Here is a 14421-nt window from a genome sequence, read left to right as displayed (position 1 = left end):
GGAACAGACTCTTTGGATCTAAAAGCCTATTTCCTTGCCATTGTAGAATTCTGAACCAGAAATATTTTCAACATACATTAAAAATTGGAAAATTTTGTGAGGTTTTGTTTTGTTTGCTATTTCGATGAATAACGTCTACACATCCTCCAGGGCTGGCAACGTCGATGTTCAACATCGACGTTGCGCAGCACCACATCGAAATAGGCGCTGCGAGGGAACGTCTACACGCCAAAGTAGCACACATCGAAATAAGGGTGCCAGGCACAGCGGCAGACAGAGTCACAGGGCGGACTCGACAGCAAGCCGCTCCCTTAAAGGGCCCCTCCCAGAAACAGTTGCACTAAACAACACAAGATCCACAGAGCCGACAACTGGTTGCAGACCCTGTGCATGCAGCATGGATCCCCCGCTGCAGCAGCAGCAGCCAGAAGCCCTGGGCTAAGGGCTGCTGCACACGGTGACCATAGAGCCCCGCAGGGGCTGGAGAGAGAGCGTCTCTCAACCCCTCAGCTGATGGCCGCCATGGCGGACCCCGCTATTTCGATGTTGCGGGACGCGCAACGACTACACGGTCCCTACTTCGACGTTCAACGTCGAAGTAGGGCGCTATTCCCATCCCCTCATGGGGTTAGCAGCTTCGACGTCTCGCCGCCTAACGTCGATGTTAACATCGAAATAGCGCCCAACACGTGTAGCCGTGACGGGCGCTATTTCGAAGTTAGTGCTGCTACTTCGAAGTAGCATGCACGTGTAGACACGGCTTCTGCAACTCAGTCATTTTCAAAAATATTATGTAAAAATTAAAAGAATGGAATTGATTCCCAGTTGGAAAGTGAGCAGTTGAGAGAAACAGTGGTCAAACAAAGGTGTTTTTTCAAACATTCGGAACATTTTTCACTTTGTTGTTGTTGTTGTTGTTGTTTTGAGAAAGCATGGTCCAGTGATTAGCATAAGAGCTTGGGCATCAGGAAGTCCATGTTCAACTGTCTGTCCTACTTAACATTTCCCAAGTGACCCTGAACAAGTGCCTTCCAATGATACAGATAGTTGCCTAGTGGGTTTTTCAGACCACAGGCCTTGGCACTTAACTGCCACTGATTTCTGCATCTTCAGGTGCCTTAACACCTTTAAAAATCCAGCCCTTCATCTCCCTATGCCTCAGTTCCTTGTGATTAAAATGAAGATAAGACTACTCTTTCTCCCAGGGTGAGATGCCCTCAGAAGCTACAATAATGAGCACTTAAATAGAAGTGACTGAACATTTTGGAAAAAAAAGTATGAATGCTGTCAATGAGGCCTAGTGCTGAGCAGAAAGACTGAGCACAGTCAGGATCACAAAACGGAAGGAGATGAAAAGATGTCCAGTATCATCCAGCCCATTTCCCTGCAAAAGCAGCATTATTCCTTGGATATGCCTTTATTGTTCTGTGTCCTCTGATTTTGATACAAAACTAAACGGAGATTTTAGAACAAAGTGAAGCCTTATAGAAATAGCAGCAGAAATAGGAAGGGAAAAAGAAAATTGTTGAGATCTCCTTCCGATCACTGCTTCTAAAAGAAACTGCAAACAAGAAATTGAGAAAGCATTCTTTTGAGGCAGCTATGCTAAATTATCTGACTGCAACATAAGTTGTATCAGCCAGCACATGATGTGTCTCATTCAGGCACTCACGACGAATTGTGAGACTGAGCTGTGAAGCATCCCAAGCTCCAATTTGACTTATGTGTACAAGTGAACATGAATCAGGCAATGAGGGTAAACCAAGTTTCAGAACAGATGGAGTGGAAACCTAATGCATCAGAAACAAACACTTATTAGGGTTAAACAGTAATACCTGTATGTTTAGAACCACTATCCTAAATCGTCTCACATTTATAACAACTTTCCAGATCTTATCTACAACAGTGAAGAGAATCGGGAAATGCTAGAATTCTGTATGAAGACATTGCTATAGCAACATCTTAAATAAAACACATAAAATGCTTCTTGGCATTGTGCTAGATGGCAGCAGGGTGTCCATTAAAATTTCCAAATATCCAGTCTTTGTGTAACATGGATTACTTTCTGTGCAGATATTAGGGTTGGACAAACCAGTTCATGTAAAAACAGAACAAATTTCTTCAAACTCTTGGTTAAAATGTCAATTGAGACCCTTAAAGATACAGTAAAGTTTTGAGTGTTTTCTCCCTATTTCTGTTTTTTTCTACTTCTGGCCAGGACTGAAAACAGAAATCCCAAAATAACAGCATGAAAAAATGTATTTGACAGAAACGCACATGAAAATTCTTCTTAGATCTGAAGCCCATTTCAGTACAGTTAAGAAGTATGGAGAGATTGGATAATGCTAAGATAAGCATTCAAAATATGGGATGTTTATCTGACCAGAGCATAAGCCTCTACGGCTTTTGAGGTTCCCTATCATGAGCAGAATATTTCTCTTATATCACTGTGGAATTACTGCACACATACCACATATTTAGGCTGATGTTTCGGGCCACTTTTAAGAACAGGTTTATGGGTGTATTGAAATGAACACGGTACTTGCCACCAGAGTAGCTGATCCTGACTGGGATATCAATTTCTCAGGGGTAGAAGAGACAGCAACCTTCAGTTAGAAGGTCTTACTGCAAATAAAGAACTTGCAGCATGTGTATTTTATGATCTCCATGCATTATAATATGCTCCCTATATGTGGCACACAAGCCCAAAGATGCTTGTACATACTTAGGAACCTAGTTGCTCCCCATCTGCAGTGGCAATTTTGTCTTCCCCCATTATAGGAGATGGCCATCCCAGTTTGGACTTGGGCCTCCCAGGCAACAGGTAACAAATCTCTCATCTTCCAGTTGGAGAAATACTCTCTCTCTTTTTTTTGTTTTTGTTTTTTACTACATAACCCCATGTATAAGGTAACATTGCTTAAGTAGAAAGTGGCTTATTCATGAGTTTTTCAAACAGCTGGTGGTGAGACTAAGCTAGCAGTTCCATATTCCTGCCATTTCTTCCTTGTTAGGAGGCTGTCTAATAGCTGTGTCAATTATGTATATGAGACCAGCATTGCCTGACCTGAAAAGAGATGAAGACAGATATGCGGACAAATTGTCAAGCAGTTGGTTATAAATCATCCAAAGCTCACCAGTCTGTTTGCATTCAAGTGTCTTCTCCAGAGCAAAAACATATTTTTAATGAAGGAAGCTGCATCTTAGGTTCTTGAGAAAGATTTCCAAAAGCAAGAAAAGAGATGTCACTATAGTTCAGGATAGCGCTGAAGGAGGAGGATTTGGGTCGTAGTGAGCTCCAACATTTCCTCATCTCTTTAACTCTGATCCTGCTTCCAATATAACCAAGTGTGCTCTTTAAAAGCAGCTGGCTACATGCCAATTCCATTTTCCACACTGTTAAGGTGGCCATTCCTAGCTTGCTTGTGGAACAGACACATCGTAATACATCTACTTTAAATGCTGCACAAAAAATTTGTGGCCATGTCATTTGCTCTAACAAGGTGAACAAGAAAGAAATTGGATGTCAGTTGCAGCTGGTCATCCACTTATTCCAAAACTTGCTGGGGGAAGTTTCAAGCCAAGCTAGAAATCTAGTCCTAAATCACACTGCTCCTTCTTTTCTTAGGCTAGTTTCTGCACTATGTTTTGCCTGTGGCTCCTCCATTGACATCAGTTCATGTTTTCTGTCTGGCTCAAGGGCAGATTACAGGCCATTTTCTCCTCTGGTTTCCTCCTCTCCTCTCATTCTATTTTATCACAGTAGCTTTTTCAGTGCCGTGTTCTGCACCAGTTTCCAATAAGGTTTTGGGTGGAATTTGAGCTGCTGGTTCGAACCTATAAAAACCTAAAAGGAATAAAACTTGGTTGCCTGAGAGAGTGCCTATATCTCCCCACAGTGTGCTGCTACAGTTCAGATCAGTGGAGGTGGTAAGAGCTGAAACGCCCTCAGTTGAAAGCAGAGTGCTGCCACTATGTTTTCCGGGAAGAGTCCTGATTTTGTTTTCCAAATTGTTCCATCAGAGACCAGATTTATTAATCTTCAAAGCACATGATAAAGCCCACTCCTCCCTCCACCCCACCTTTCTTTAAGGTTGATAAATAGAGTATAAAACAAGGAGAAGATATTTATGGGCAGTTCTTTGTTTTTGTTCATGCTATGAATTTTAAGACATAGTCCAAGCAACCAAAGCACATGACAGGTGAATGCAGTTTCATTTTTAAAGCTCAGAACAAATATAGGTTGAACCTCTCTAATTCAGCACTCTCTTGTGCAGCAACATCTGTGGTCCAGCATGATTTTGGTTACCTAGATGATTGCGTGGCCAAGTTTCCCTCCATCCTATAAAGTTTCTTTACAGACACCAATCCTGGCTTTCAGTGTTCTGTGCTGTCATTTAGCTCTAATTTACCCCTAAATTTCTTTTAAGAGCCCACGAAACAGTGGAAATATTGGTAATGCAGATAGACAATATTGATCTCCCATAGTTCAGCAAATTTTCTCATTTGGCACTGGTCAGGTCCACAGGGTGCCGGACTAGAGAGGTTCAACCTGTGTATAAAAATCTCTTTTCTTAACTCCAGAATACTGAAGATGACAAAAACGATGATACCATAACATAAGATATTTGTGGAAACAGGTCTCCAGCATTGTTTGCCAACTCGCAGATTGGAAGGACAAAATATTATTTCATCTTCATCAATAACCATGGGCTCAGCGCCTATTGGTGTCTGATGCCTCTCTCACTATTTCCTTCCATCTTTCCCTGTCCAACGTGGTGTGGCTTCCTTTCTGTAGACTAGCTCCTCACCAATCTGCTATATAATCTACACATTCTCTGTGGTGTCTGCCTCTCCTATTTGAATCATCCATTATTCCAAATACCAGGGTCTTGATTTTTCGTTCATTGTTCATTCTGCAAATATGCCCGAATGGCTAGAAGTTGCATTGCATAATCTTCTGCAGTAGGTTCTCTTTTGGCTGTATCTTCCTATGTAATTCCTCATTGGTGACCTTCTACATCCATCCTATTCTCAGGATCTTTCTATAACATCTCTTAAATGCCAATATTCTTCTTTTTGAATCTTTTGTTATCACCCATGTCTCACATCCATACAACATGCTGCTGAATAAATGCTATTTTCTAATAGTTAATTTGATTAGAAGCTATCGTATTAAAATCTTTGAAGCAAAAATATCATATTTTAACTCTCCACCAGTAATACTGTTAGTCCTAAAAATACAAAAGCAAGGAAAAATAAGCTTTAGTTTATGACAAACATACTTCGGACTTCATTCTCTCTTGCCTTGCATAATGTGTATGTGAAATTAATATAATATATTTCCAAACCAGAGCAGTACTGTCTTGCTCCCATCTTGCCTAGGGATAAATATAACACAAGATGCATGGAAATGGAAAATCAGGACTTAGGCTTGAAGGAGCTGCGGAGATACAAGTTTTGATTTTTCTTACCTTGCTCGTCTAGGAGAATGTTGTCTGGTTTTACATCTCTGCGAAAAAGAAACAAGGATGTACATAAGAAGTTATACAAATGAAAAAAAGTAACTAAAAAGAAAAGAAAAAACCCTATTTATTGTGATCCAATCATCAGCATTGAAAACATAAAACAAACTACCCTAATATGACTGAAATCATTCATGTGCATGCCACCTCTGTGATGTAATAAATAAATGCTTTTCCTGTGCAATCAACCAAAAAAAAGAAAATAAAATCCAGAAAATAAAGTTCCTAGATATTGTTCACCCAGAATTTGCCACTGAAATTAAAACGGCAAGATTCGGTGTTTGTGAAGAACATTATGACTTTGAACCAAATACTTGTACAAATTTATGCTGGGGTAAATTTCACATAGGTCCTCAGACAGCAAAGCTCCAGTATAAATGAGGGCAGAATTTTAACCAAGCAGTTGTATGGCTGGGTGCAGTTTAAACAGGAGCTCTTTACTGACCATCAACTGTTAATAAGGTTGAGATACTCATTGGTGTACAACATAATGGGGACAGCTACACCTTAAACTGAAATATAGATTGCAATGGGCCTATGCCAGCGAGTACCAGCTGACAATCTGTTCCTTTATTCTCTCATAATCCTGACTGTCTCATTTATCCATGTTGGTTTATTTAGGTGCATCAGTTTTCAACAGCTGAGACTAAGAGATTTTACTGTTACCTGTGAATAATATGCTGACTTCGTAAATAGTCTAGAGCTAGTGCCATCTCACAAATATAAAGCTTCACTGTTTCCTCTGTAAATTGAACATTTTGCTGTAGATGATACCGCAGATCACCACCTAGGAGTAAATCCACTACCATAAACATGTCTTCTTCATCCTGAAAAGAGTACCTGCAGGAAACAAACACAGGTGAGTAACAGCAGGCACCTTGCAATTTTCACAGGCATAGGTGCTACAAAATGAAGCTTTTTTATCCTAATTATATGCTGCATGTGAACAACCCTATGCTCTCCATTTGCCCAAGTAAAGGTATAGAAATAGCCCGACTTCAATATTTACATCATTTTAATGGTGCATGCATGATTCAATACACTCTCTTATTTTTAACCCATTACTGCTAAGTTCCGGATGGATGAATTATCTGCTTGATGTCTTCCTCATTTTGTAACTGTTATACAGGCTATCCCAGGCAAAACTTATGTGAGGGGGGCAGTGGTAGTCACTAATTCTACCCTACTTGCACCGGCCATTGTTTTTTTATATTTATCTATCTATTGATTGATCAATCGATCGATATAGATATACACAGCACCATCATTTAAGTCCTGTGCTCTTAACACACTTATTCTTCCTGATTTAATCAATGCTGTGATTGGATAATGAGCAGGAAATCAAACACAATTATCTGATAAACCTCCCTGCTCTGGGCTCTAATGAGTCACCAACAAAGAATGTGCTCCCCAGCGCTAATGTACAATCAATCTTCATGACAATTAAAATCTTGCCCTCAGACTGAGACTCCTTCCACTTCTCCAGTGACATATATGATGGGCAAAGGAGACTGTCTTTGCTTCAGCAATAGCATGAGGTCAACGTATGTGGTATCATACTGCACCCTTTCAATGGCCCCATTGTGTCTGGGCAGGGGACATACCTCTGAGCTGAGATGGGTGCATTTTTGAACAAATACTTTAGCTGCTGAAAACAAAGTTTAAGGCCAACTACAATTGTTCACAGATTTGACAAAAAATTGCTAAATACTTTTAGTTTCCCATGCCTAAGAGTTTTGGACAGGATTCAGAAACTGAAGTGAACCCTCCTGTTTACTCAAATGGGCCTGTGGTGCGGGTACTCCGTTAGGATGTGGCAGACACAGGCTCAAGTCCCCATTCTGTCTGCTTCAGATCACATAGCTGAACTTTGACTTTCCAAACTTTACATGAGTGCCTTAACCCAGGGGTGCACAAACATGGGGGTGGGCCCCCTCGGGAGGTTGGGGGAGAGGGGGTTAATAACTGCTGGGATAAAAAGTTGAGCCTGATGTAAAAGGTTTGCTCACTCCCTGCCTTAACCACTAAAGGTATGGGATATTTGAGATGGGATTCTCAGTCTCGACACTTGATGCTGTTCCTCTTTGTATAAAATACTTAAATAGTCATTGCAGCAAGAAGTTGAATTTGGGTTTCTCACTTCCTGGTGAGCCCTAGGAAGGTGCTTGTTAGGTTAGGTGACTCAGCTAGGTTGGGGTGACACTTGGGTTCTAGTCCTTGCTCCAGTGAATAACCAGAAAGCCAGTGCAGCATCTGCACAACTTACTCAGTGAGCCAAATTTTGCTCTACCATCATTTGTAAACCCATTGAGGTCAATGGAATTGCATACAGCACACATAATGGCAGTCTGAGTGTCAACTGGCTCATATGTTACAAAAGTTTATTGCTTATATATTTTAAAAAAAAGTTACATAGTGTCAGACAATTAAATTCCATCCCATGAACTGTTCAGTGGAAAGAGAGGGCCCTGAGAGCGCACGTAACAGTTAATTGAGTGGCTGAGCAACTCACATGATTAGGTCTTAAATTATTTAGTTGAAAATAGGCACCTGACACTTCTAGTGTCTCGCTTTTCATCTGACCTTAACCAGGCTTGCAGACATTGTAACCACAGCTTTACCAGCAGGAATAATTGCAGCTGAAATTTGGCACCCATGCTTCGAGAGTGCAATTTAGTTCAATTTTAGCCCACACCTGAGGTCCACAACTCCCACTCTTTTCTACTGGCCTTGAGTTCTGAGCTCTAAACACCAGACCATTAGACACCCAGTTACTTGACTTGTGTCACTATCAACTAAATGACGTGAATTGCATCTGTTGGGAGGCAAGGCTATGAAAATTTGGCCTTGAGTTTCAGCACTTTGCACTAATGATTTTCACTGCAAGCAATACTGTTGCCAGGTTCTACGAGTCATTCACCCAAAGCTACATAGTTTTCTGTTATCTTTTATGAATCACTCACCTCATTAAAAGGTAAACTTTGGGCCTCTACTAAAGGATCTTCTTAAATGCAATTTTTCTGTATTTTTCTGTCTTTTGGAAGACGAAGTTATAAAACACAAGGGCTAAGTTAACTGACATAGTGTCAGAGCAGGCACCGTATATCAGTTACAAAAGCGAAAGGTCTTAAAATCTGAAACAATCGGCTTTTGTCAGAAACCTCACCACACTCTGGTTATACCTCAAAAGATTTTCCAATAATCGTTTGTGGCAACACCACTACATTAGTGTATTATACGTGGGATTGTGTGATGCATTACGAATCTCTGTTCTTATATGGAATGTGTGCTAGAAAGGAAAGTACAATTCTGTTATCTGATAGTGCAAAAGGAAAAAACACTTTAATGGCATCAGAAGAACAATTGTCAAACTGGTGCGACAAATTCAGGCTGATTGTCTCGACTACACTGATGTGATTTATTCAGTCTAATCCTAAGGTATCATTCACTGACTTTATTTCATCATTTTAAGTTAGTGTTGTTGGTTTGGGTTGTTTTTTTTTCCCAATCTCCAGGAAATTTCACTGCTCATTAATATGGCTGGAAGATTATTAGCATTGACTAATAAGGACTTAATCCTTGAAGCCAGCTGCCAGTTGTTCCTGATGTGTCTTTGTGAGGTCAAACAATATGTAACAGAGATTAACTTTAGACTAACAAACACATTTCATTTGTGACATAAACTTTGGAATCTAACAGGAGAGCTGGAACCTATTAGAGAAAACTGTGGCACTATAAATATACTTCACTGAATTTTTGACAAAAAACATCAATTTACTTGTTATTTTCTGAACACAGTATTTTATCATTACCATTTCTCAACAGTAAAAAAGATGTGATTGCATGAATCTTTAGGTAATTTGTAAAACTGCTGGATTGGAAATATTATCTGCCTGCCTTCATTATATTCTCCAGATTTCAACTGGGCTTTTACAAAAAGGTACTTTATCATTTGAAATAACATACTATAAACTGTAACAAAGAATGCATGAAGCCATTTGAAAAATATAAAAGGAATATATATAAAAATATAAAATTTTAAGCAGCCCAGTCCCAATTTTCAGTCTGGCTAAGGAGTGCCCATCCCTCTCCCGTACACACCTTCATTTCTTTCCCTGTATGTCCATGCCACCCTCCAGCAGTGGGGCTGCCAGACTCACTGGGCCCCTGGACAAGGTGGAGGAGCAACAGGAGGTGGCTCAATGTCCCAGAAGAGACAGGGCTGAAGACAGAAGTGGCAGAACTGACAGCTGGCTTCCCTTAGGCAGCCTCATTGTCATCTGGAGCATGCTGTGCCTACTCCAGGCCACCCTCAGAACTGCCCGGAAAGCGCCGCGAGGGGCTCTGGTGATGATTTAAAGGGCCCAGGGCTCTGACTGCCACTGCTGGCACAGTGGCAGCAGCCGGGAACCTTGGACCCTTTTGAATCACCAGGCTCCAGGGCAGCTGCCCCCTTTGCCTACACTCCCCATCAGCGCCCTTTTCTCTTCCTTGTAACCTTCTTACCTAAGCCCAGATTCCTTCCACTAAGATACATAGATTTGGCTTTTTCCTTATCTACAAATAAGGATTGTGAATTCATCCCTGCATCTTCCCATATTACTTCTTCCATAATGCTTTCTTTGGGACTTGATAGTTCTCAAACTGTGTTTGTGGGACGTGGTTGCCATGAACTTTATGAGCCCAGTTGCATAAAATGCTGTCTGGGCACAGTCTCTAAGCATGCACAGTATGGATTTGGCTTCCAGGGTCCATCCAGGAAGATGAGCACATAAAGTGGGAAGGCAAGAACAATATCAGCAGTAGTAACTTGAAGCAGACTCATGAAAATGTGTTTTGTTTTTTTTTTTGAAGACACACATCTCGTAGAACTGAAAGGGACCTTGGGAGGTCACCTAGTCCAGTCCCCTGCCCTCTTGGCAGGACCAATGACCACCCCAACATCTATTTGCCCCAAACCCTAAAAGGCCTTCTCAAGGATTGAATTCACAACCCTCAGTTTAGCAGCCAAATGCGCAAACCGCTGAGCTATCCCTTCAACCATAGATATTTTTTCTTCTTCTTCTTCTTCTTATTTTATATGAACTATTGAATGCTTGCTCATGAAAATGAACTTTCGATCCTTTGGAGCTTATTGGATTTCCATTTTCTATAACCAGCCAACAGCTTTGTGCTTAAGTTCATAGTGAAAATAAGTCTGACTTCTAAAGGAATGCACTTTTGACTCAAGTTTAACTTATTATAAAGCATTTTGTTTACAATACGTCTTTCCATATTAAAGGCCATATGGCTGACAATTTGAATAGACTGCTTAAATACCTCCCAAAAGGAGAACGAACACTAACTAGAGTGAATTGCACAGTATCAATAACCTTTCTAACTTGCTCACCTATTCACTGGCAAAGTTTATTCAATGACTAGTTGACTGCAAAAAATGTCAATGACTTGACTCTTAATTCTAAAATTTTAACCCATAAAAAGCTTTTGAAATGTATCTTTGGATACTCACTGTATAGCGTGAAATGTACTGTGCTATTTGAGCATCCCTAGGACCATATTTTATGTAGTCTGGCTACCCTCTTAATAGTCCTCTATCATTCGGGTCTTCATTTAGTAAAGTACTTAAACATGTGCCTAACTTAAACAGCACATTTAGAGTGTCTTTATGAACTGGGGCCCCTGAGATATGGTCTACCTAGTAAAAACTTACCTCTAGTTTCTTATTACCCAGAGCAACCCCATTTACCTAGTCTATTAGCAAGTGTTTGCAAGATCAAGCCCTTTGGAATGAAAGATTCCTGAGGGGAAAGAATCATGCGTAGGGCCCCAAACTTTTAGTACATTTGTACCAAATACAAATATTGCTGGAATTATTATTATTTATTGATATTTATTATTAAGATGGCAAACAATCTACCAGTTTCTTTTAATTCTTTACATTCAAGTTTGTCCCTGATCAAGGATTACAAAATATAGGATCAAAACAAAAAGCAGTCAAGTAGCACTTCAAAGACTAGCAAAATAGTTTATTAGGTGAGCTTTGGTGGGACAGACCCACTTCTTCCCACGAAAGCTCAGCTAATAAACTATTTTGCTAGTCTTTCACGTGCTACTTGACTGCTTTTTGTTTTGATAGTGTATAGACTAGCACAGCTTCCTCTCTGTTACCATTCAAAATATAGGATATAATTCATAATGAAAAAATAAGGAACATGACCCGTGTTCAATATCTCCATACATATGTACAATAATATATAATCTAGTTAGTTAAATACCATGATTAAATTGTTTGATTGCAACAAGGTTCTTTCGCCAAACTTCACTTTAACATGTTGCATTGCAATATTATTTTAAATTTCACTTGAAAAGTTGTTTGATTTTCAGATTTGAAAGAAAACTTGTTTACAAATTTAAAATACAATCTCTTGCAAAGAAATGATGCAAGATAATTTATCAAATGTATTTCAAAATGTGCCTTAAAATGCAGACAAGTCAGATGTCAAGACAGATTTCCCATATTTTCACATAAGCGACAAATCCATTGATGATATGAAAACAACTGAGTAGATTTCTTTCATAACCCTCGTCAAGTGTAAAGTGACTCTGAGTGTTACTGGAAGGTGTTTGTGAATGCATGTAGTCACCAGAAACGTATATCAGAAAAGAAGATATTCACCAGAGATTCACCAAGAACACATGCTCAATTTCCTGCAGGATCTCTAGCTCTCTAAACACATTTCGAACCTCGTCTCTTTCGATGCATTGTTGTTTGTTCATGTACTTCATGGCATACATCTTCTCCGTATCTCTTTTTTGCACAATACACACCTAGAACCAAAAAACAAAAAAGAATAGATGATAGTGATATACCTTTATGAGATGTTTTATCTGACTGTAACTCTATCCATTGGTGTCTTAGATGTGTGGTAATCTGCACAGTGCCAATTAAAGTCTTAGGTGGGGATGGAACACTTGGCAGAATCAGGCCGATTTTAATTCAGGTGCTCTATACACATGGCCTATATGAGTCTGTCAATTCAAATGCTTGTGGACTGTTTTTGAAATTCTTTTTCCTGTTTGACCACCTTGATGAGGGCCCCCCACCCCCTGGCAAGCACCTGACCATGCCAGCTCTGCACTGACAGTGAGCTATACCTCAACATGCTCCAGCCTGGAGTAGAAAAGAAGTGCTAGATCTCCTTGGCATGTGGAAAAACAAGGCTGTGCAAGCCCAGCTAAGGAGTGCCTGAAGGAACATTGATATCTCTACATAAGGAATGAAAATCAATGTTGGGTGAAAGCCAAGGAACTTTGGCAGGCCTATCAGAAAGTCAAGGAGCTAGGGGACAACAGATTGGAGCCCTCTGAGAAGGCCTGCCACTTCTACAGCCAACCATATTCTAGACTTGGTGAGAACCCTGCCAGCACCTTGCAAGTGACTTTGGACATTGCAGGAGACCCAGGCATGGTGACTCCTGTAGTGCATGGGCTGGAGGATGAAGAGAGGATGGAGAAAGTAGATGGGAGGCAGCAAAGCCTGAAGCAAGCCAGGGGGCTCTTCAAACCTCCACTGTAGTTAGGCAAGTCCCACCAGGCAAGCATATATAAGCCTGAAGGGGAAGGGAGCTCAGGTAAATGTAGAAATGTGTTATTCCATATAATCAGTTTGTTTCTCTTTTTGGTGCCTGAAACCTCTCCTTCTTGACTCTCTCAGCCCTTCTTGTCTGTTTAAATATAACACACATCCATCTGCACATTTAAAGAACAACCCCATTGACTTTTGTTTCCTCACTTTACTTTTAAAACCAGCACTGGAAAGACAATTAATGCTCAGAAATGCAGACTTTGTTGACACGTCAATCAACAACAGCAACATATTAAGACATTATGCAAAAGCAGTTATTGCAGCAATCTGATTTACACAGTCTACAACAAATCAGTGTCTGCTGCTGGATAGAGATAGAATGTTGTTCTCTTTTCCATTCGTTGGCTTTTTGGGCTAGACGGGGTCCACAGTTCTCCCCATGGGGACTACTTTACTGATCTGAAGAGGATGTCTCTTATCTTCCTGAACACTCGCAAAACTTTCATGACAATGCTCTGCAGCCATATTCTGAACATTTCTAGGGACGGTAACCTTGTGTCTACCCAGGAGATAGGAAACAGCCCCATGCCGTGCTGTGATGAGTTCTGTTGGCACCAGTGCAATCAACAAGCTAGCAGCATCCATCCTCTTGCTCCACCAAGAGGCTTTGGGATGCCAATAGGAATCTTTTTTCTTGGTTCTGTCAAGATTGCCAGTGTGCAGCTTCTTGGGCCACAGGAGCACAAGATAAGATGGGCCCTCCAGAATCACTGCTCACATGTCAACATCTCCAGAGTGCATGTGCCAGTCAAGGAAAACTATCCCTACTTGCAGCTCTTAGAAAAGTCCTTTGTTCTTACAGGTGTAAGCATCATGCACGTCCCTTGCCCAGTCTATACCAAAGGCTGCCCAGTAGGGCCCCACCAAATTAGTACACATGAAAAATGCATCATGCAGTGTGAAATCTGGTCTTTTGTTGGGATTTCAGTGGAGGAGGGAAACAATGTTTCTCAAATTGGGGGTCCTGATCCAAAAGGGGCGGTGGGAGGCACCTGCGAGATAATTGTAGTGGAGTCGCAATGTTGCTACACTTATTTCAGAGCAGGGTGGCTGGAGAGTGCTGGCTGTGCTCCAAAGAGTAGCACAAAAAGTAAGGGTGGCAGTACCATACCATGCTCTCCACACTTCTGTGCTGCAGAGGCTGGCAGTGCTGCCTTCAGAACTGGGCACCTGGCCAGCAGCCGCTGCCCTCTGGCTTCCCAGATGAGCTATGCAGCAGCACAGAAGTAAAGGGGGTGGGGGGAACTCTGC

At 41.0% G+C, this 14421-nt stretch overlaps 1 protein-coding gene across 1 annotated transcript in view; it reads right to left on the bottom strand.

Moving 5' to 3' along the window:
• Window positions 1-14421, bottom strand: part of STK32C (serine/threonine kinase 32C) — a 247818-nt gene that overhangs the window by 16779 nt on the left and 216618 nt on the right. Inside the window, exons 3-5 of the mRNA XM_075000440.1 lie at window positions 12202-12353; window positions 6192-6365; window positions 5475-5512 (exon numbers count right to left, since the gene is read on the bottom strand). Of these exons, the coding sequence (XP_074856541.1) occupies window positions 5475-5512; window positions 6192-6365; window positions 12202-12353 (364 nt within the window). The remainder of the gene's footprint in view (window positions 1-5474; window positions 5513-6191; window positions 6366-12201; window positions 12354-14421) is intronic.

The sequence above is a fragment of the Carettochelys insculpta genome, chromosome 7, assembly GCF_033958435.1.
Source record: "Carettochelys insculpta isolate YL-2023 chromosome 7, ASM3395843v1, whole genome shotgun sequence".
Taxonomy (NCBI): Eukaryota; Metazoa; Chordata; order Testudines; family Carettochelyidae; genus Carettochelys; species Carettochelys insculpta.
Note: the sequence above shows the minus strand (reverse complement) of the source record. Positions and strands in the feature narration are given on the sequence as shown.